We start from the raw sequence: 20,477 nt of genomic DNA on the forward strand, positions 1-20,477 counted from the left end.
TAATCTTTGCATTAAAAATGACATAATTGAGCGAATGACACTTAATGACTGTTGTCATAAACATGCATAAAACTAGTGATGCACCGATCATGATTTTATATGGCTGATTCCGATACCGATTTTTTTTCAAGAAAACTGGCCGATTCCGATATTTTTTTTACACAATAAAATAATGAAAGTATACATGAACAAGATGTTTATTTGGTATTTAACAGGCTAAATTGCCTTTTGGCTAATGAAAACAAGTCCGCAATCCGAAATTAACGGGAAATTGAATTGGAAATTAAAAAGCTGAAAGGTGAAATTAAAGGCAAGAACTGCATATTCTGCAATCCAAATAAAGATGTTACTTAAATCAGCATTTGTTTTTAAATTCAGTGTAAAGAAAAAAAGTCTTTACCAGTGAAATTCAATAAAACCAAAGTATATAATTGTTCCAAAATGTAAAATCAAATAATGTTTAGTGCAATGAAAAAAACTAAGATGCTACAGCAGGTGCTTTTTAAATCAAATTAAGTCAATGTAATTTTAAGGTAAAATAAAAGGTAACACTTTAGAATAATGGTCATTAGTTAACATTAGTTAATGTATTAACTAACATGAACTAACTATGAGCAGTACATTTGTTACTGTATTTGTTCATCTTTGTTAACGTTAATATAAATACAGCTGTTCATGGTTTTTTCATGTTGGTTCACAGTGCATTAACTAACGTTAACAAGATTTTAATAATGCAGTTATCTCTCATTAGTAAATGTTGAAATTAACATTAACAAAGATTAATAAACGCTTTATAAGTGCAGTTCATTATTAGTTAATGTTAACTAATGTAGTTAAGTTAACTAATGTTAACTAAGGACCATTATTCTAAAGTGTTACCAGATAAAAATGATCATCCTCTAGGCTATACAGAACTGATAGTATTTCATTTCTAAAGTGCATGCATGTTCTTCTTTAGGCTACAAAAAGAAGTATTTCGGCTTTTCCACAAGTTAGTCTGTTTCGTTCTCATCCGATCCAACACGTGAGAAGCTGAGCTGAACAAACGCTCACTATCTACGCTTGTGCAGGGCGCGGAGAGGTAAGCTCGCGCAACTTCAGCTCGCGCAGGAAAGCGGCTCTTCATTCCCTTCAGCGCATCTCGTCTCTTCCCTGAGTTCTCCAGGTTCTGTTTGTAACACAAGTGACATGTTCGCGAATTATTGCAATATAGGTGTATGTGCACGCGGGCGCACTTCCGGATAAATCGGCGGAAAAATACAAAGAAAACCGGTTGCCGATCGCGCGCTAGAAGCAAAAACTGGCCGGTTCGGGTTTTTGGCCGGTCGACCGGTGCATCCCTACATAAAACCTCCTTCATATTCATGACTTGTGTCATGTCATGATTATGAAGGTGTCATGTCAGTCTTATGCACACCCCTTCAAGTAAAGTGTTACCGATTGGGATTCAAAATGTACATATGTGTTTCAGATTTGCCAGAACACAACATGATTCTGGATGTCAGAACACGGTGGAACTCCCTTTCATGATAGTGGAGAGATTTTTGTAGTAGTACCTGGCCATCCGGGCAGCAATCACTTGACCAACGACTCAGGAAGCCAATGGAGAAAGACAAGTGATAAACAAGAAGATCCTCTGTGTATCCAGTGAGAAGTGCCCCACATGTGGCCAAATTCTCCCCATACTGACTAATCTGGAGGCGCATTTCACAGTGGCTGAAGAGGACACTCTGTTTACCAGTGCTTTGAAAGAGAAGGTCTGGAAAAACTATATCAGGTATTTTCCATTTCCATTAAGAGCTTATGCTTAAAAAGGATGTGCTGTTGCTGATTCTTGGAGCCGGTTGGAGAAAGCAGCAGTTTGCAATGTAACAGAACAGGTATTTTATGCTCAGCCTTGTTTCCCATGTGTGCCATGTTACAGTTTCTGTGATGAGGTATTGCTATTTATATGTGCAACATTATTTTTTACAGCTTCCAATGGAGGGCCTTCAGGACATTAAGAAGGATCAGATGACCATGAGGAAGACGAGGCAGAGGAACTTGAAAGTTCATAATCTTGGAATAGGCTATTTAAATTTTTTTGAAGCATGTTTGTCTAGACACATTTTTTTTCCAGTATCCATCTCACAAGAAGCGTGCCAAGAAGTCAGACCTAGAAGAGCTGTTTGAGCATGAGGACAGAGAGTCCTCAAAACCACAAAAAGTGGTGCCCTCTTCTCCATAGCTGAACAGGTCCAGAAAGAGATTGAGATCTACACAGGTCTGCCTCCAATTCCATCAGGACAAGACCCTGTGGCCTGGTGGTGGGGAAAGTCTGCACTTTCAAACGCATACATGTGTGTACAGACCTCATCGACCCCGTCTAAGAGAGTTTTCTCCTTTGCAGGACATGCAATATGCCAGAAGAGGTGTCGTATTTTGCCAGAGGTGAATATGGTCATATTTCTGAAAAATAATTGCTGTAATTTGAAGCTGGTTTGTAGCATACCAAGAATATAAACTACTTTGCTGTTAGTACAGTAACTGTTATTGAGTGTCTGTTTAATTATTGTAATTGTAGGTTTTATCGAGAATTTATGTAAATTTGTTGTGTTTTGTATGTATATATACACTCACCTAAAGGATTATTAGGAACACCATACTAATACTGTGATTGACCCCATTTCGCCTTCAGAACTGCCTTAATTCTACGTGGCATTGATTCAACAAGGTGCCGAAAGCATTCTTTAGAAATGTTGGCCCATATTGATAGGATAGCATCTTGCAGTTGATGGAGATTTGGGGGATGCACATCCAGGGCACGAAGCTCCCGTTCCACCACATCCCAAAGATGCTCTATTGGGTTGAGATCTGGTGACTGTGGGGGCCATTTTAGTACAGTGAACTCATTGTCATGTTCAAGAAACCAATTTGAAATGATTCAAGCTTTGTGACATGGTGCATTATACTGCTGGAAGTAGCCATCAGAGGATGGGTACATGGTGGTCATAAAGGGATGGACATGGTCAGAAACAATGCTCAGGTAGGCCGTGGCATTTAAACGATGCCCAATTGGCACTAAGGGGCCTAAAGTGGGCCAAGAAAACATCCCCCACACCATTACACCACCACTACCAGCCTGCACAGTGGTAACAAGGCATGATGGATCCATGTTCTCATTCTGTTTACGCCAAATTCAGAAATCGAGACTCATCAGACCAGGCAACATTTTTCCAGTCTTCAACTGTCCAATTTTGGTGAGCTTGTGCAAATTGTAGCCTCTTTGTCCTATTTGTAGTGGAGATGAGTGGTACCCGGTGGCGTCTTTTGCTGTTGTAGCCCATCCGCCTCAAGGTTGTGGCTTCACAAATGCTTTGCTGCATACCTCGGTTGTAACGAGTGGTTATTTCAGTCAAAGTTGCTCTTCTATCAGCTTGAATCAGTCGGCCCATTCTCCTCTGACCTCTAGCATCAACAAGGCATTTTCTCCCACAGAACTGCCGCATACTGGATGTTTTTCCCTTTTCACACCATTCTTTGTAAACCCTAGAAATGGTTGTGCGTGAAAATCCCAGTAACTGAGCAGATTGTGAAATACTCAGACCGGTCCGTCTGGCACCAACAACCATGCCACACTTAAAATTGCTTAAATTCTTTCCCATTCTGACATTCAGTTTGGAGTTCAGGAGATAGTCTTGTCCAGGACCACACCCCTAAATGCATTGAAGCAACTGCCATGTGATTGGTTGATTAGATAATTGATGAGAAATTGAACAGGTGTTCCTAATAATCCTTTAGGTGAGTGTATATATATATACTTTAAACGTTTAATATATCGTTCAATTTAAAGACTTGTATTTTTTGTCAACCACTTGAAGTTGATTGGGCTCGAAGGCGAGACCACAATATGTCAGTATTGACGTAACGTCGAACGTGACTGACTGAATGAGAACCTAGGTTGAAATTCTGTCATCAATTACTTAATTACAAACAAATCACTCACATCGCTTCATAAAACTGAGGTTAAACCACTGGAGTCACATGGATTACTTTTAAGATGTCTTTTTCAAACCTTTCTGAAGGATGAAAAATGTTGCGTAGCTGTCAATGGAGGGACAGAAAGCTCTTAGATTTCATTAAAAAGATATTTATTTGTGTTCTGAAGATGAACGAAAGTCTTTAGAATGACATGAGGGGTTTGGAATGACATGAGGGTCAGACAGTAATGACAGAATTTTCATTGTAAGGTGAACTAAACCTTTAAGCCTTAAGTGGCCACAGGAACAGAATGTATATGTTAACTTACTGTTAGACTTTGCCGCAATTTTACAGTTACTTACCGCAAAAAAGGCCAGTAAAATACCATTTATATTATTTACGGTTAGCTACTGTAATATACACTGTATTATGGGTATTTTTAATGAGATTTATAATAATTTACTGTATATGGGAATTTGCAGTCTTTTACTGTTTACGTAAAAGCAGTAATGTTAGTGCTCCTGTAAACGAAGAATACACACACACACTGGAAGTTTAAAAGTTAAAACATAAAAAATAAAAAACATGTGGATGGAAGGATGTAAAATGAGTTCTGGGAGACAAGTAGTAATTTTTATATTTAGTATTTTCTCCTAGACCCTTTTCACATTTCCGGGTTTCTCAGAGCGGAAGTCTTCATAGTTAGGTTAACTTTTATAGCGGTGAATCAGAGAATACATTAAATATTTTTTTGTGTGTGTGCCCATTTGCTCAAATAGCAAAAAAAAAATTTATGTATTAGTGTTATAAATGTTCATAATTTTTTTAAAGATGAAAATACAAAAAACGTTGCAGGATTTACGACATTGATGACCTTTAAAACGCGTCATCACAGTCTGTACAAGGATCAATCATTCTATTTCATATAGTATTATTTTAATGCCAGAGTAATAACAGAACAAGTGTGCTGATATAAATGTAATTACACCTCACACAATTTAATTTGTTACTCGTGTGCAAAGCCCGCGCAACGGAGGTTTGTGTCTAGTGCTCGCATAACGGACGTCGCTGCTGTGGATCAGATCGGATCACCATGACGCCAGCTGCGAGTTTTCTGCGAGTAAGTTTTTACTTAACAAATTTGTTACAAATGTCTTTGTTACTTTTAAAACGTAAACAAATATCCATTAAATATAGCTAAATATATGAAGAAAGTAAATAATAATATCGAATGGCTATTACGGTCTCGGGGAACTGTTCGTTTTCCTTAAGAACCGCTTTCATAACCCCATTCAAGTTTCATACAATTGACTACCTGCATATTCCATTAAATGTACCAAATTTAGTATTTACGCGAACAATGGTTTCCGTCTTTTTACGGCCAGTTATAGATAAATTTTTTCGTTGACAAATGTGTGTGACGCCATTTGAAGTAAGTTAAGGCCTGTTCACACCGGGACGATTTTCGCGCGCGTTTATCGCCAACGTTTAATGCCTTGTGACTAAACAATGGGCGCCAATGTGAGTGTGCACACAGACGCGTAAAACGCCAGGCGTAAAAGCATCATTAAAAAAAAAACGCCTCGGGTTCGTTTTTTTATTTTGATGCGAGCGTTAAAAACTGGCCGACCAATGAGATCAGCGCTTTTGTTCACGTGCCTGGGGCTGCTGAAGTGACAGTAAAACACGACTTGGTGGCGCTCAAGCACAAAATCGGCCTTGCCGAGCACACATTGATACGACGAAAAAGTAGTAAGTAGACAAAGAAGAAGATGGGCTGCTAATGCTGCTTGCCAGTCAGCAAAAAGTGTGTGAATGGTTTTTGCCATAGACATAATACATCTATGATTTTGGCAAGCACGTAAATACTGTCTCTCTTCTTTTTCTGTGTGATAAGCGAGTGTCAGAAGCGTACAGTGCCGCAGCACCACCTTGTGTACCGGGAGCGCTATCTACTGAATGTGCATGTTCACTCGCCGCATCGCCAGTGAAAATCGCTTGGGTGTGAACACTCAAGACGCGCCGAAAAACGTCACGAAAAACGCTGGCGATAAGCGTGTGCGATATTCGTGCCGGTGTGTACAGGCCTTTAGCGCCAGAGCGGTGTCTCAGCTCTCTTGCGCGCCCCCGCGCTCGCGTTTGCTCTCTCTCTCTCTCTCTTTTAAATATAACATTTACGCCAGTAATACACCAGTGGATTAATATATATATCATCTATTTGTTATCTTGTTGTGACTGTTGAGTCTCACGTGGGATATGCCCAGTGATGCCAGTAACGCGTTACTTAGTAACGCGTTACCCTAATCTGACCACTTTTTCCAGTAACGAGTAATCTAACGCGTTACTATTTCCAAACCAGTAATCAGATTAAAGTAACTTATCCAAGTCACTGTGCGTTACTATTTTTGTCATTTTCCTTACTAAAAATATATATTTTTGCTTGTTGAGTCTCAGCAGGGGTTTTCCTGCATAGAGGAGAATTACGAGGCAGCCACTCCGTCTCAAGACAGGCAGTCACTTGCTCAGATTAGGCATGTCGTGATCATAAATAATCATCAGAAATATATATTGTCACATTATCCTTCAGCAATCATTATTCACATATTATTATTTGCTAGCAGCCTACAAAGTCATCTAAAGCCATTCCATAGCTGAATGTATGTCTTTCCTCCGCTGTAGCTCAATCATTCTCCGTTCAGCAAAACTGCGCGTCGCGTTCGGTTCAGCAGCTGCTCGGTAAAGCTCACTCCATATGAAATATTCCCGTTATAATACTTGATATGTTGATAAAATAATTTATCTTGCTGGAGTTTATCTAGCGGTTTCTGAAAGATGTTGTGCTCGAGCTACCCAGGTGAAAACACAAGGACTATTAATTAGCATCACACGCACAATAACCGGAATTTAAAACTGTGAAGAAACAAATAATCAGTGAATGTTTGGACCGATATAGGCTACATAGTAGACTAGGATTTGTGCGCTCAACGCTCATCTTCTCTTTATGCCGTGAACTTTTCAATGTGCACTCGCGCTGCACTGCACACTCTGATTTCATGTTGCTTTAAGCGCATCATTCTGCACACGGGATGCGCATAAGCGCTTTGTTGCCGCTCTGTTTTGAAGCGTTTCATATATTTTCATAGTTTTGTGCACTTAAAGATTATTAAAAAATATATTGTTCTCACGTATCGATCATATAATTGTTGTCCCTTTACAGAGCTGCACATCAGGTTTACAATAAACTATAAATCTTGTAATTTTATATTATTTGTGTAGGCCCATATAATTATTTATATTCATATATAAATATAAATAAAAAAAATAAATTTAAATTGTTTTTCATAAATGTATTTAATAAGAACACAAAGTAATTTGTACCTTTTCATTAACATGTTTAGATTTTATAAAATTAGTCAAAATATTTTTTTTGGAGATACAATTTCAGGAGATACATTGTTGACGTTACTATTAAAAATGCACTTTCCAATAAAGTGTTGGCAAAAACGGTTGTCATTTCTATGTTGAGGCTGCAGAGGTGTTGTCGGCAACTGATGAATGTAACTAATAAAGTAACTTGTAATCTAACTTAGTTACTTTTAAAATCAAGTAATCTGTAAAGTAACTTAGTTACTTTTAAAATCAAGTAATCTGTAAAGTAACTAAGTTACTTTTTCAAAGTAACTGTGGCAACACTGGATATGCCACTGCATAACATGACAAAGCAATTAAAAATAATTAATTGCATGCACTTTCAAATATTTATACATTATTTTATATGCAGATCATATACAACCAGTGACCAGAAAACTTTGAGAGAAAGAGAGATTGGTGAATAGACGGAGAAATGGATAAAGCTGAACTAGAACTAAAACCTGAACTTAAAACTAATCATGCAAGTATGTACAGGTGCAAGTATTTAATTATTTGCAATTTCTGAGAGACTTTTATTTTTTTATTTTCAACCAACCTCGTCTTATGCTGCCTTCATGTGCTATTGGAAATGTCCTACTTCTAAAGTTGTGATTACGAGCTCATCGCATTCAGATTTTGACTCATGTCCAATTTTTTAAATTAGGAAACTAGTTCAGTAATTCCGATAGCACGCGAAGGCAGCATGACATGTCAGTTGAGCGAGAGGTGACGTTTGCCTACCATCCCCACAGGTGATATGCTAGGTATGAGAAATAGTTTTAGCTGAAACAATTTAGCTGAAATGCCTTTTGAGGTTGAGGTTTTAGGGAGTAGTCAGATGTCTGAAACCCACTGGATGGTTAGCATTGAGGGGAAGGTGGGGTGTTTAGATGAAGTCATGGAGACGGTGTGAACATGGCCTTTGCATGTTACAGCGTGAGCTGGAGGTGTTTTCCGTCAGTAGCTTGCTTTTTGATTGGGTATTGTTTCGTTTCACGCGATAATCTCCAAAGCGTGCACGCTTGTCTTCGGGATAGATAGATAAATAAATAGATATATCGAATAACTGCTGTAGCACAAGTTGTTACCTCATCTGTCCATGAACAAATGTAGATGAGGTAAACTCATGACCATTTCTCACCCATTTTCCCCCTGTTTTGTTTCAGATCAGCCATCAGTAGTTTACCAGTATGGAGGCCAGCAAGACCAACTGGGATATTTTGTTAATGCTTTTTGTTGCCATATCGTCATGACTAGCTGCTTTGATTTGTTGTTATGAATTCAGTTCTCTATTGTTGTTTTTTTGGTAATTGATAGTGACAGTGAATAAAAAATATACTGATGTACATGGACTCAAGTCTCTTATTTGGAATTTATTAAATGTATTATTTATTCTTTAGCATTCATGTAAAATATTCAAAAGTATATAAATTATAGTAAAATTACTGTAAAATTATTATACTGTAAAAATAAGTAGCAGTAAGGGTATTTTACAGTAAAATGAAACTGCGGTAAGGGCATCATACTGTAAAACACATTTACAGGTACGCTACTGTAAAGGGGCAGTTACAGTAGCTTACTGGCAATAGTGCTGTCAGCAAGTTACCGCAAAAATACAATAAAACAATCAAAATATTTTTGGCCCTTCCTCACCTTTAGGCCATGAGACATTTATACACCGCGCCCAGACTGATACATCAGCTCCACAGAAATAAATGTGAAAGTAAAATCCTTGCATACATGTATAGCATGTGAAAACAAATGCCATGCCTTCAAGTCAGCATGAAACAGAAGTTGTGATATAGTCTTTCTTCTCTAACATGGTATATTTAAAACCGTGGGAATTGGCTTCTTGAACAAGAAAAATGTCCCGCTGGGAAAACACTTAATCAGAGAAGAGAAGAAAAGAGAAGAGAAGAGAAGAGAAGAGAAGAGAAGAGAAGAGAAGAGAAGAGAAGAGAAGAGAAGAGAAGAGAAGAGAAGAGAAGAGAAGAGAAGAGAAGAGAAGAGAAGAGAAGAGAAGAGAAGAGAAGAGAAGAGAAGAGAAGAGACGTCACTGCAAAAGGGAGGGGAAGTTATTTTGATTAAAGATAAGAGGGCACAGCATTTTAAAAAAACAAAGACACGAATTGCCAATTTTGATTTTATGGTGACTTTAAACTTCCTTCTAATGGCTTTCAATGTAATTTTTATATGCTTTGTTCGACAATGACCAACCCCAATGATCAAATTTAAAGTGGTTATAGTATAAAGCATTGTAAGGTGGAAAATAATCAAAGTAATTTGAAATAGAACAAAATCATCTGCTTTGCTGTTAACTGCCATCGTCGTGATCAAGATATTGAAATTGACTCAACCCCCTCCCCCTTAACGCCATCAGAAGGGCCAGTTGGAGTTAGAAAGACAAAAGAATGACTGGCTGGCTGGCCAAAAGGTTTTCGCACCTTTGATACAATGGGGGAAGTTTTGTCTGATTGGTTATTTTCAAATGTATTACGGTTTGGTCGAATTGGTCAGTTTTACAAGAGTCAGATTTGAATTTGGTGACATCAGGGAAAAGGATAAAAGAGGATTTCAACTGTAGCTCGCTCTCTTTTGATTCTCTGCTTTCTCTGGAGAGAGCTATTCTTTAGCTCTCTCTCTTTTTCTCTCTCTCTCTCTTTCTCTCTCTCTCTCTCTCTCTCTCTCTCTCTCTCTCTCTCTCTCACAGGTAACATTCTAGGCAGAGGCCTACAGAGCATAATTAATGGTTTATGTTTACATCTATTTGAAACTATTTAGAGTGTAACCATAACTAGAATTTGTGTTTCCTTTTAGAAGAGATTTATGTCTATGATGTAATTGACATTTTACATTTACTTGATTGTTAATAAATTGTTACATTTTGATCCTTTCTGAATTAATCTGTAATTACTAACTATCTCCAATGTGGAACGGTATAATTGTAACAAAGGGTTAAAACGGAACGATCAAATGTATGATTAACTATCAAATATAGATGACCAAACAACCGGTTGGGATTCTCTTCTAAATGCGACAACTATGATAAATGGAGTCAGATAAAGAATATTATAATCAAATCCATTCTTCCAGCTGAAACACTGAACGCGTGCGGCCTTCACCGCGGTTCGCTACCGATCCTTGGAGCGAATTCATGCGGTCTTACAGCATTATGTTTTAAAGACTAGATCTAGAAATAACCACTGAACTTATAAAGGTGATCAGTGATCAAAAGATCATACTCTTTTATTATAAGAAAGGCCTTTGATTCATTGGCTATGGTAATCAAAGTCTGAACACACACCTGTCACAGTTTCAGAATAGACTGAACAGCTCCTTCTAGTGGACAAAAAGTGACAAAACATGGTTACTGACCTGCATAATAAGCAACATAAAGCACTGGGCTGCGTTCAGACCCGACAAAACGTTTTTTTAAAAGTAATTTTAAGATTCAAATCTGATATAAGAAAGGCTCAGGTCAATAAAGAAATACTAATTGGAGTGTTTTTAGATGGAAGGAAGGACTTTTAATCAAACTGGATTTAGGATTCTTTTAAATAGATAGAACCATTCAGGTAAGTGTGAATAGGCCTACTTAATACTCAAAAAAATGCAATCGAAATGGTACCCAACATAAATGCTATTTTTAATAGTTTTGGTCCTGGTATTGGAAAACCGTTATATGAAGGCGATGGTGCTTTATGAAAAAGGGGTAGAAATGTGTCGTATGTAGAAGAAAGCATGCAGAATGCTATTAAAGATGTGGGCCAATAATTGGGGATTTAGATTATCAGAGGAAAAAACGAAAGTAATGTGTTTTTCAAAAAAGAGGAAAACCGCATCTATCAAATTAAGGTTATAGCCATATGATCAAGAACTGAAACAAGAATCTATACTATAATCAGATTTTTAGGTATTTGGAGGGATTCAACAACAACATTTGCATCACACATCCAACAGATAAATTATAAAAGTAAGAGAGGAATAAATGTTTTGAGGTGTTTGGCAGGTATAGATCGGTATAGGCAGTAATATACTGTGCACTCATAAGGTCTGCAGTAGATTATGAGAGTATGATTTATGGAACAGCATCAGCATCTCTGCTTAATAAAGTAAATATAATACAAAATCAAGCATTACGAATATGCTATGGAGCATTTAAAACATCACCTGTTGAAACTCAGCAGGTTGAATAGGGTGAGATGCCATTTGAGTTTCAGAGGTTAAAACTGAAATTGGTATATTGGGCAAATGTAAAAGGGCATTCAGAAGTAGGCTATTAAAATAGTTTTAGAGAATTGCTGGGAACATGAATATAAAATCTGAATAGCTTTGGATTGAGAGCAAATAAAGAGGCACATCAAATTGGAATAAGTAACTGTGCTATTTGTCCTACTGTAGTATTGCCAGTAACACCTCCATGGCTATTCCTAATGCCTGTAGATGACTTTTAACTTTTAGTGAGTATAAATGATAAAAACAGACAAGAACCTAAAGAAATAATACAAATATTTGGATCAGAAATATGTATCAGTAACTATAGCTATATACAGATGGATCTTCCGTGCGAAGGGCGTTGGGGGTATGTGGCGAGCAGCGAGGCCGAGGGACCGTGAGGGCGGGACGAGGCGGCGCTCATCAGAGAGGATGAGCGCCAGCTGCGAGCCACAGCGATCTCGGCCCTTGCGGAGGAGTGGTTTCGGCACCACTGTAGTAAATGTTGTTTGTCCGGGAAGAAGGAGGCGGGAACCGGCGGACATTCAAAATATTTAATCAAAAATAAAGACAAAATAAAATGGCGGCGGCAGCCCCTCGCGGTCGACTGCCGCCTACATACAAACACAAATGAAAATAAAAAGCTGCAGCCCCTCACGGACGACTGCAGCGAACACAAAATAAAACATAACATAAAATCCAGGCCTGGTCCTCTCTCGTCCCTCACTGTCGTCACTCCTCCTTTATACTCCCTCACTCCTCCGCAAGGGCCGAGATCGCTGTGGCTCGCAGCTGGCGCTCATCCTCTCTGATGAGCGCCGCCTCGTCCCGCCCTCACGGTCCCTAGGCCTCGCTGCTCGCCACAGTCATATGTTCAGACTCCTTTGCAGCATTATCAGGTTTAAAGAGTGGAAAATCATCAACTAGGCAAGACATTTTAACAGATATTTTACTTATTTTGTTCAGAACACATAATCGTAGTAATAATAGTAGTTTAATTTGTATGGGTACCCACTCATATAGGGGTAGAAGGAAATGAAGCGGTGGATTGAATAGCAAATCAAGCATTAAAACAATACAGTCATAGAGTTGAATGTTCCAATGATGTAAATTGGAAGTAAAATGAATGAATGAGGCATTTATATATTGCACTTTCATACTACTGTACACCCAAAGCGCTTTACAACTATGTCAGGGGTCTCTCCTCAACCACCACCAGTGTGCATCATCCACTTGGATGATACGACGGCAGCCACAGTACAACGGCGCCAGTGCACTCAACACACACCAGCTATTGGTGGAGAGAGGGTGATAGAGCCAATTCAGTGGATGGGGATTATTAGGAGGCCATGATTGGTAAGGGCCAATGGAGGGAATTTGGCCAGGACACCGGAGTTACACCCCTACTCTTTTACGAGAAGTGCCATGGGATTTTTAATGACCACAGAGAGTCAGGACGTTGGTTTAACGTCTCATCCAAAGGACGGAAAAGGCTAATTAAAGGAGCTGTAAAGGATATGTGGCAAAGAAGATGGGACAGTGAGAATAAAGGACATCTACTGTATATAATATTCAGAAAATAGTTGTGAGCGAGAGGAGAAGTTTTGGGAATAGAAGGGAAGACTGCATAATAATGCGTCTCAGAATTGGGCATTCTGCACTTAACCAGACATTACATAGGATTGGAAAACATGAATCTGGATGTTGTGTCAGATGTGTTCATCCTGAAACAGTCGAGCATGTTTTAGTGAAGGTTGACAATGAGAAAATATAACTTATAGAAGCACTTAGAGATATAGGAGTTAATCAGCTTTCACTGCAGAATTTGTAAGCAAAGATACAACCATAAGAGTGTTCAACATTCTATTTAAATATCTCAAAAGATACAAAGTTAAAGATCAGGATTTACGATTTACATGTAGTTTGTTGTCAAGTTTTTTTAAATTTTATTTGTTTATTAATTATTAGTATTCTCTCAATGTCAATGCTCCACACTCCATCCCAGTACGTGGTGAAATATGCACCAAAAGCTGGTTTGCCAACCACCATAAAACGTCAAAGAAGAAGTTACACACTGTGCGTGTTTCTCAAATGGAAGGCTGCAAATCTCGGCTGCCACGTCATCAACGGTAGCTGAAGGACATCTCAATTTGAAGGATCCTTGGAAGGCAGCCTTCATTTCGCGTCCTTCATTTGGCCTGTTTTGAAGGACGCATTGGATGTATCCTTTGCGGCCTTAAATCACTCACAATCCTTTGCATGCATTTAATTTCACGAAATTAAATTAAAGCTGCCTGAAGTGTATTTATGAAGTAGACTCGCTCCCTTGGTGAAAACGGAGGGAGCGAGGGTCTGTCCATATAAACTTCCCTCGTCCACTTCACGAAGTGGAACGCACTTCAAAATGGCGGCGGGGATTCCCCCAAGGGGACGTGCTTAGGGAAGTTTGCAAGTGCGTGTCTAAAAGTGGAGTGGAACGCAGCCCTAGTGTTTAATCTACCTTCACGTGATTCGGAGTTTCATTGGTAAAAATTGCACATGACATGAACACCCTCACATTTTGAAACTTGAATGCAATGAGCTCGTAATCACGACTTCAGAAGTCGGAATTATCAAATTTCCGATAGCACGTGAAGGCAGCATAATTGCTGAGGAGGACACTAGCCTACAAGCCTCTGAAGGACTGAACTAGGAAGGACGCAGTCTCGGTAGGATGCAGCCCTCCGTTTGAGAAACATCCCGTTTCCAGGAAACAAGTCGTTCAACCCGGAAACCGTAGCAAAACATTGCGCACCGGTTTGAGCTTGAAAGTGCCCCAGGTTATCCTGGTTTATTTTTCTGTTGATATAACAAATTGTGTTTATTTAGCAATATAGCGGGTGACTTATGTAATGTATATGATGTACATTGTGATGTTAGTGTGTATTTAGCAATATAGCGGGTGAATGATGTACATGATGTACATTGTGATGTTATGGTGAACTATATGCCTTTCTCCAATGACGTTCTAGATTGTGTTTACTAAAGTAACTTAGTTAACAGAGTGGATCTCCAAGTTGGGGTGATTGAGGGTAGGTGGGGCAAATTTGCATATTCTGGGGTGTAGAGTTACATTCAAGCAATGTTAAGGCATGACGTTTTTTTTTTTTTCCTGGATAATAATATAATATGTCAATATGGAGATCAAAGATTAGTTTTAAGGAATAACATTAACTACAGGGGCACTTTAAGAAATGAAAAGCTTCATACTCCATCAATAGGGTTAGAAAATCTGTTGTCAAACATACAAACATAATAATCACTGCAATAATGATCATAGACTCTTTAAGCATTTGCCAATGGAACTCCTCCTGTTCAAACTGTCCGCTCCAAGCGGGACTCGAACCCGGGTCCACCGGCATGAGAGTCAGACGCTCTAACAAGGAGACTGAAGGCTGCAACCCCCAGCGGCAGTCGCTAGAGCATCACTTGAGATCAGAGAAGTTAGGTTTACTCGCACAGCAACTACTAGCTGGCCTCCGTTACTCTCACCCCCCTAAACCTCACTCCCACCCGGGTCACGGCACCAATGTAACCCCGCCCACTCCAAGCAGGACTCGAACCCGGGTTCACCGACATGAGAGTCAGACGCTCTAACAAGGAGAGCATCTCTTGAGATCAGAGGAGTGAGGTTTACTCGCACAGCAACTACTATCTGGCCTCCGTTACACCTATTTTATTCCACAGACTTTTTTTTGGCTGGACAGTGTATATAATTTTTCACGTGCAGGTGTTTTGATTCTCCATGTCAAAAAATAAAAATAAAAAATTATCTTTCAAAATATTTTTTATTAGATCATATTATCTGAATGCAAGGAGAGGTTGCTGGGTCTTAACAAATTACAAAACACTTCACATAATTTTTTACCCCACAACTTGAGAAATCTCTACAATTCTTATGAACAAAAATTTCATTTATTATGTAGGCAGGCAAAAAGAAACCAAAAAAACAGTTGAGGCTCACCTTTAAGCATAAAAATTCTCAATATGAAACATTCTTAAAATATAGTACACTATGAAAATAGAAGAAAACATCCATACAAAAGAGAAATACATGAAGAAAATTCAACAGATGAGTGACACACCGTACCTCTTGGTGGTGGATGCATAGCATACACTCTTATGTTTAATAAAGCACAAATACAAGCATACACATGATGCACACGCAAGTATCCAAGTGCACAGATAAACACATGCCAAACAATGGCACGTTCTTTAGGTCATTAGAAGTGGATCATTATAAAACAGGTCAATAACTGACCTAACATACTGGCCTAAAAACTGGGTACAAGGACAGTAAAGAACAGTTAAAAAGAGCTAAATCATATTTTATTCAAAAATGAATTGCAGAATTCATTTTGGCAAAGGATTACTAAACTGAACCTTGGGGATTTAAAGTTTAAACTATCTCTTTACCCATCTATCTATCTATGAAGTGCTTGCAATTCTTCTGTCAGCTTAGCTGAACATATTTAAAGGTGTATTCGTAGTGAAGCAGCACTACTAAGCTTAAACCATCAAAAAGGTTTTCTGTACCGTAAAAAGGTGATATTTCATAATGATGCATTGGAGACATCTTTTTTTCTCAATGAGCATATCAAGTACTGTTACATTATCTAAAGAAGAACAATTAGTTGGGGTTCTCGTGCTTCAAATAAACCAGCATACTGTAAATGACTTCAATGTTTCCACAAAACTCATTTTGAAATCAACTTGATATTAAAATTGCTGCTCTATTTTGACTCGACAAAACTCGGAATCTTATGCACACCCCATCAGACGTACAAAAATAGTAGAAGTTCTCGATACATTTTGAATACATGGAATGATGCATGATAATACAAATTACAATACAAGCATTCATATGCAAACTATACTTCTCAGTTCTAGTAAACTGCTTCCTGTTAGAGGTACATGAGTTGACTGTTTTACACAACTTACACAAACTCACTCTGCAAAAAAACTTGTCAAATAAAACACCTCTGCTGCTTCATTAACCAGCATTTTCTTAGTCTTTCTATTCCCTTATTTTTCTACTTCATGAGTCCCCTCCACTTCCCATTCTTGCTTTTCATACGTTCCTTTCTTTCCTTTTTCCTTCAAACCTATCTTTTACCTTTAACCAAAAATCATCTTAATTGTGTTACTTCATGCCCAAGTACTTCGTATTGAGATTCTAGAATAAACACCGACTTGTACCTCCGTGCTAATTCACACAGTTATCAGTACCAATTGGTCACATTCATTTTTAAATCATTAAATCATCATTAAATCACACATATTTCTGTGCTCCCTATTTCAAATGCACATTTCGTACCATCATTTTTCTTTCGTTGCCATCGAGCACTTCCTCTCACAGCTGCTGTTCCTTGTCTTCAGTGATGCCCTGGGCTTTGAGCTCCTCTAGTACATTAGCAAGATAGCCAGAGTCTGGAAAGCCATGTCCAGTAAGATTGGAGCCAAATTCTGTTTTATGATGGACCTCATTCCAGATGACAGTGTCTGATTCTCCTGTGGTGCTGGAGGTTCCCACTGAGAAGATCAGCCGTCGGTCCCACGCCAGCAACAGAAGCCTTAACACCTAAGTACCAGACAATGTATTGATATCATTGGAAAACTTAAAGGAACATTATAATAGCTCATTCACCGTATCCCCCTTTGTTAGAGAAGTCCATAAATACCATTCTCATCTCAGTGCATGCCATAACTCTGTCTGACGCACCCACCGCTAGCCTAGCTTAGCACAAAGACTGGAGGTAAATGGCTCCATATAACCTACTGCTCAATAAGTGACAAAATAACGCCAACATTTTCCTATTTACATGTTGTGATGTGTATCGTTACATTGTGTACTAAGACAGAAAATGAAAAGTTGAGATTTTCTAGACCGATATGACTAGGAACGATTCTCTCATTCCTGCGTAATAATCAAGGAGCTTTGCTGCCGAACCATGTGCAACCAAGTGCAGCTGCGCAATGATATTACACAGCGCCTGAAAATAGGTTAACTTCCGTCAACATAACCAACTTGACAACCTGCATGCACAGAGAGCGTGCTGGGGACTATTTTCAGGCACTGCGTTATATCATTGCGCCTCTGCACCCATGGTACGACTCAAAGTTCCTTGATTATTACGCAGGAATGAGAGAATAGTTATTTTAGCATAGCTTACCATAGATCATTAAATCTGATTAGACCGTTAGCATCTCGATCAAATGACCAAAGAGTTTCAATATTTTTCCTATTTAAAACTGGACTCTTCTGTAGTTACATTGTGTACAAAGACCGACAAAAAATGAAAAGTTGCCTAAAAATAGGCTAACTTCCGTCAACATAACCAACATGACAACGTGATGGGTGTTATAGTCTAACGGAGCAATGAGGGGAGTGAAAGGGAGAGCTCGCAGTTAAGTTGTTTTGCAGATCCAAAGTTTATTCAGTTTATTCCAAGTGCACCCCCCGAAACGGCATAGGTCTGTATATATTTATTTACTGTTAGTTTTATGAGTGTTTTTGTGTAATTTGCTGTGTATTTTAATGATAATGCAACGGAGAGAAAGAGTTTGTGAATGAGACATTATTGCGCACTTCTTTTGCTTTGTTTGTTCAGCTCTTATAGTGATTTTTGTGGAGTGAAAAGGGATGCAATAAACTTCATAAACCATCAGTAAAGTTTGGCCATCAATTGGATGGGGTCCACTACATTCTGTGTCCAAAAACAACGTGGAATAAGGTTTCCAAAATGACAGCTGTTATTGTAAGAGCACATATGTGAGGTCAGGCACTGATGTTGGAAGAGAAGGCCTGGCTCTCAGTCTCCGCTCTAATTCATCTCAAAGTTATTCTATCGGGTTGAGGTCAGGACTCTGTGCAGGCCAGTCAAGTTCCTCCACACCAAACTTGCTCATCCATATCTTTATGTGCTTTGTGCACTGGTGCACAGTCATGTTGGAACAGGATGGGCTCATCCCCAAACTGTTCCCACAAAGTTGGGAGCATGAAATTGTCCAAAATGTCTTGGTATGCTGAAGCTAGTGATGCACCGAAATGAAAATTCTGGGCCGAAATCAAAACCGAAAATTTAGGATGCACTTGGCCGAAAACCGAAACTGAAGCCGAAAATGGCTTCTTTTAAAAACGTATACATATATATTAATATTATATATATATATATATATATATATATATATATATATATATATATATATATATATATATATATATTGCTTGAAGTTAATGGATCTGAAAAGAAAAAATCAGGAACCAATAGAATAATCAAACTTTTATTAAGTTACATAACAAAACCTAAAATATTTTTAACAATAAATATAAATAATAATACCAAATAGGCCTAATATTATTCTTCAAGTTTTATGTTCCATCAAATAAATTCGTTTTTGAACAGTTGTGCAATAAAAGATCCACAATTATCTGAATAACTGCACACAAAATCACAGAATGGTTCTCATTAAGAACATGAGATGCTGCACTGAATAGTCTCTCACTGTCTGTCACTGTTCTCCGGGAAAAATGGCATTTGGGGGGTAAAATATGTGTTTTTTTGGCAGGGTTGCCTGCTAAAATTTGCATTCCTGGGTCTAAATATCACATAATTGGGGTCGCTTCAACCCACGGACATGGAAAAACATCCCGCGGGAAAACCGCAGACTTGGCAACACTGCTTGGGGCAGATAAATACCTGCGTGCAATCCGCGCAAGCAATGGAAAGCGGCCTTCGTTCGCGTGCCAGTAGTCAAAGGGATTGTCACTTCTGGCAATGGGTAGTTCAGTTGGATACGTCTCTATTTGTTCTCATACCGCTGACATGCTTAATCTTTGATAGGCAGACGCGTCGCGTGATAACAGCTCGACCGTGAGTGAAACCTAAGCGCTTGCGCACGGATGGGAGGGGCGGGTGACATTCATTTTCGGTTTACATTTTCGGCAGTTTTTTTTATTTTGGCCCGAAACCGATAATGCCATTTTCGGCGGCCGAAATTTCGGTGCACCCCTAGCTGAAGCATTAAGAGTTCATTTCACTGGATCTAAGAGGCCAAGCCCAACCCCTGAAAAACAACCCACACCATAATCCCCCCTCCCCCAAACTTTACACTCAGCACAATGCAGTCAGACAAGTATCGTTCTCCTGGCAACCACCAAACCCAGACTCGTCCATCAGATTGCTAGACAGAGAAGCGTGATTTGTCACTCCAGATAACACGTCTCCACTGCTCTAGAGTCCAGTGGCGGTGAGCTTTACATCACTGCATCCGACACTTTGCATTGCACTTGGTGATGTAAGGCTTGGATGCAGCTGCTCGGCCATGTAAACCCATTCCATGAAGCTCTCTATGCACTGTTCAAGAGCTAATCTGAAGGCCACATTAAGTTTGGAGGTCTGTAGCTATTGACTCTGCAGAAATTTGGCGACTTCTGCGCACTGTGCGCCTCAGCATTCGCTGACCCCGCTCTGTGATTTTAAGTGGCCTGCCACTTCGTGGCTGAGTTACTGTTGTTCCCAATTTCTCCCACTTTGATATAATACCAGTTGACCGTGGAATATTTAGTAGTGAGGAAATTTCACGAATGAACTTACTGCACAGGTGGCAACCTGTCACGGTACCACGCTTGAATTCACTGTGCTCCTGAGAGCGACTCATTCTTTCACAAATGTTTGTTTGATTTTATACACGTGGCCATGGAATACCTGTGGTCTGAATTCAATGATTTGAAGGGGTGTGCCAATACTTTTGGCAATATAGTGTACATCTTAATAGAAAACTGTTCATTTAAATAGTAATAATGTGTCACAATATTACTGTTTTTACTGTGTTTTAATCAAATAAAAAAT

General features: G+C 38.9%; 1 protein-coding gene across 1 annotated transcript in view; it reads right to left on the reverse strand.

The window, feature by feature from the left end:
* Window positions 1-15,328: 15,328 nt before the first annotated feature.
* The window catches only part of dtx4b (deltex 4, E3 ubiquitin ligase b), a 35,463-nt gene continuing 30,314 nt past the window's right edge, over window positions 15,329-20,477 (reverse strand). The window contains exon 9 of the mRNA XM_079811602.1: window positions 15,329-17,206. Within this exon, the coding sequence (XP_079667728.1) occupies window positions 16,979-17,206 (228 nt within the window). The 3' untranslated portion in view covers window positions 15,329-16,978. The remainder of the gene's footprint in view (window positions 17,207-20,477) is intronic.

Source organism: Gobio gobio, assembly GCF_949357685.1.
Source record: "Gobio gobio genome assembly, chromosome: 3".
NCBI classification, from domain to species: domain Eukaryota; kingdom Metazoa; phylum Chordata; class Actinopteri; order Cypriniformes; family Gobionidae; genus Gobio; species Gobio gobio.